Source organism: Parasteatoda tepidariorum, chromosome 2 (assembly GCF_043381705.1).
Source record: "Parasteatoda tepidariorum isolate YZ-2023 chromosome 2, CAS_Ptep_4.0, whole genome shotgun sequence".
Lineage (NCBI taxonomy): Eukaryota > Metazoa > Arthropoda > Arachnida > Araneae > Theridiidae > Parasteatoda > Parasteatoda tepidariorum.
In genome coordinates this window covers 8,950,053-8,953,341 of record NC_092205.1, presented here as the reverse complement: position 1 = coordinate 8,953,341, position 3,289 = coordinate 8,950,053, and the positions used below count along the sequence as shown (strand labels likewise).

The following is a 3,289-nucleotide window of genomic DNA, read 5'->3' as shown; positions in this document are numbered from 1 at the left end:
CAGTATTTCACTCATTTTATTTTGTTGAAATATTTATACTCATTTTTTTTAAAAAAAAAACACTGAGTTTAATATCCCCCACCCTTTTAATATTACAAAAATGTTAACTTGATATTATCGATATTTAAAAACATGATAATGCAGAAAAAAAGCTGTTTTTTTTTTATTTCAGACACATCAGCCTGCTGGAAACATAAAATGAAATCCATAAATGAATCTTAAATTTAAAAAAATTTTATGTTTAGCTCTGTCTATGAAACTGTCCGTACAATTGAAGAACTATAAGGTATTGACATCAAAAATTAAAGAACCCTTAAAATATCAATATAGTTCCACTAAATGTCATTAAAAACTAGCTGTATTTATATATATATGAAAGACCCTAATGGACTATGTTGATAAACTGTGAAGTTGTCTAAAAATAGAACTAAATCAGCATTTATATGAGTATTGCAAAAGATATTCTGTAACTTGAAAGTTTAACTATGATAAATAAGGAATTTGTTGATTCTTCCACAATTGATTCATGAGAAAATTAAAAGATATAATCTGCAAATATACTTACCAAGTATTTATTGGCACTCCATCATCATTTGTTTGCGTCCATTTTCGATCACCAATGTCTAATCCACAATGACTGATGGCTTTCACTGGGTAGTGGCGTCTGAAGAATAATCTGAAAATATTTTAACTTTGATTAAAATGAAAGATAAATATTCGATGAATGAATTGTGTACAATGCCAGGACGATTAGTAAGTATCTAAAACATAACAGTACTGATTCTCCTATAGGTTAGTTTTAAACTGCCTCTTATAAGCATTTTTAAGTATATTTCTTCAACACGTTTACTTTATAAAATGTGCTACCAGCTTTGACCGACAAAATTTTTCAGGACATACTCTTCAACATTTTAGTTTTGTGTTTTTTAATAGCTGTGGTCAAATAGGCCTAGGAATAGTTGTTTTATCATAATTTACTGACTTGGCGAACTCAGCAAATTAATGGGCAAATCATTAAACCGTGTTTAAATGACTGAATCTAATCCTATTTGAATGAATGCAAAATTTATATTGCATTAAAATATTCAGTTCAAATGCTCATGCATAGCAAGTCCATAACAGGGAAGTGCCCGTAGCGGCAAAAAATGACATTTCCGGTGATAGATTGCATTACTAAGAGCTATGGTAGCCTGCTTATTTTTAATATCACCATGTTTAAATACCAGAATAAATAAAATTGAATGAAAACACACCCTAAACTTTTGAACATTCTGGATATTTTAAATTTCAAGATTTTGCAGAAACTACCCAGATGCAATATGAATTATTCATTGTATTCTATATACAGAGTGTTCTAAAATAACTAAAACTATACTCAGTGGCACAAAGGGCCAAGACCTGGCTATGCCCTTTTTCCAATTTTCTTGACCTTGCGCTCTGGGATACGAGAGCAGACGTTCCGTTTGGAAGGTCAGCTGAATGCGGAGCTGCCAGTGTTTATTCTCCTAGTATGCTTAGTACTCATTTTATCTATTTACTAAGCATAAGAGATATTAAAATAATATAAAACCTGTTTATGTAGTGGGGACTGGAATGCACTTGTCATATGTTGGAACTGCTTTTAAGCTTTATCTTCAATTAAAGTGTTTTTGGATTATTTTAATCTCTCTGTTTTTATCAAGTAATTGGTCAGAATTTAAAAACTTTTTTTTCACTTCAATTTGTGGACTTTCTGATGCATATATTTTTTGTTAATAATTCATTATACAAAATACGAAAAATATAGATTAAGATTATAACAGATTTGTAGTACAATATAACCTACTTTCTTGAGTTGTCTGTCAGTGTTATCCCTTGATTTGACACCTTAAAATGCACAGGGACAACAGTTGGCAAAAGTTTCTTTGCTAATGTCTCAGCTACCGCTTTCTTGACTGCCTGGGGACCCGTAAGGGATTCCATATCTACACTGTTTAAATATAGTACACTGCATGCTAAAAATAACAGAAACAAGAAATCATGAGTAAAAAATCATGCTCAAGTTGAAGTATAGTAAAATGAATTTTCTATAGGGTGTTTATGGACTATGATTTAAAACTTAAAATGCTCCAAAGAAATTTACATTCAATTGATATATTTTGTCTGATTTTAGCTTATGTTTTATGTTGGAAAAAATAATTCTTAATACATTAACACAGTATTCCGTTTAATACGATTTGGATAAAATAAGGATAATAGTTTAAAATAAATAAATAAAATAATAACTCTTACAAAACAATACATTTAAAATTAATTCAACTTCGGTCGATACAAAACGAGCGGTTGCCTGCTTCCTTCTTTTCTGCACCATATATTTCTACCTCAATAATTTTATGTCCTATATTGGATGAACAAAAGGACAGGGTTCTCAGTAGAACAGCAAAGTCAAGCATCACTGGCACTGATCAGTGAGTAGAGGGTGACCACTTTTAACTGCTGGCAAAAGTATGGGTCCTCGTTAAACCGTTCTACAGAAAAGTTCTCGACTTCAAGTGCAGGTCGTCAAGGTAACAAAGTGGTGAAATCATCTCTTCTGCCGAGGATCAAAATTGTGATGGCATGTCTTCAGATAATCCTGAGGGATGTTTCCTAGAGAGGCATCAATAGCCCATTATGCAGCTCGAGTATGAGGTTAATAAACTACTACTACTATAATACTTTTATGTTCCAAGTGCAATATTCCATTTTTAAAATTTCCTAATGCCTTATAACAAATGATTTTCAAAAACCAGTCAAATCCAAATTAATGAGAGGAAGGTTCCTATCAATAAGTCAGGAAACAGAGACTTCCTTAAAATCCTTATATGGTTGTCACACAAGAGAAAATTATAAGAAACCATAGACCCAATTTCCACTCTATCTTCAAAGACAATTTTGTAATTTGGATTTTTATACATTTTTGCTTAATTGCCCGAAAGGTTGCTCATAACGAGTTACCATTTTTCAGCATTTCTGAGCTTTGGCTACTATTATATATTTCTTATGTCTCATGTTATTATTCTATCATTTTTCTCTTTTATTACTTTGTGTGACTATTTTTCTTTTTTAAGTTATTTTCTGACATACTAATTTACAAAAGGCTGGCATGTAGATATCAACAATGGAGAATCAAACAGCCTTTAATTATTTGCAGTTTAATTAAAAGTAAGGAAGGAATAAAAAAAATGGATACTTAGACAAGTATTACTTGGATGTTATGAAAATTTTATGTGAATTATATAATTCATAATGGAGGGCTAATATATTCAAA

The 3,289-nt window shown here is 30.8% G+C and overlaps 1 protein-coding gene across 48 annotated transcripts in view; it reads right to left on the bottom strand.

Annotated features, from left to right (window-relative positions):
• LOC107456393 (focal adhesion protein tensin) overlaps positions 1 to 3,289 on the bottom strand; it is a 348,273-nt gene that overhangs the window by 2,655 nt on the left and 342,329 nt on the right. For all 48 annotated transcript variants that reach the window (XM_043039853.2, XM_071177131.1, XM_071177109.1 and 45 more), the window contains 2 exons: positions 1,826 to 1,994; positions 566 to 676 (listed from right to left, as the gene is read on the bottom strand). In XM_043039853.2, coding sequence (XP_042895787.1) covers positions 566 to 676; positions 1,826 to 1,994 — 280 coding nt within the window. The remainder of the gene's footprint in view (positions 1 to 565; positions 677 to 1,825; positions 1,995 to 3,289) is intronic.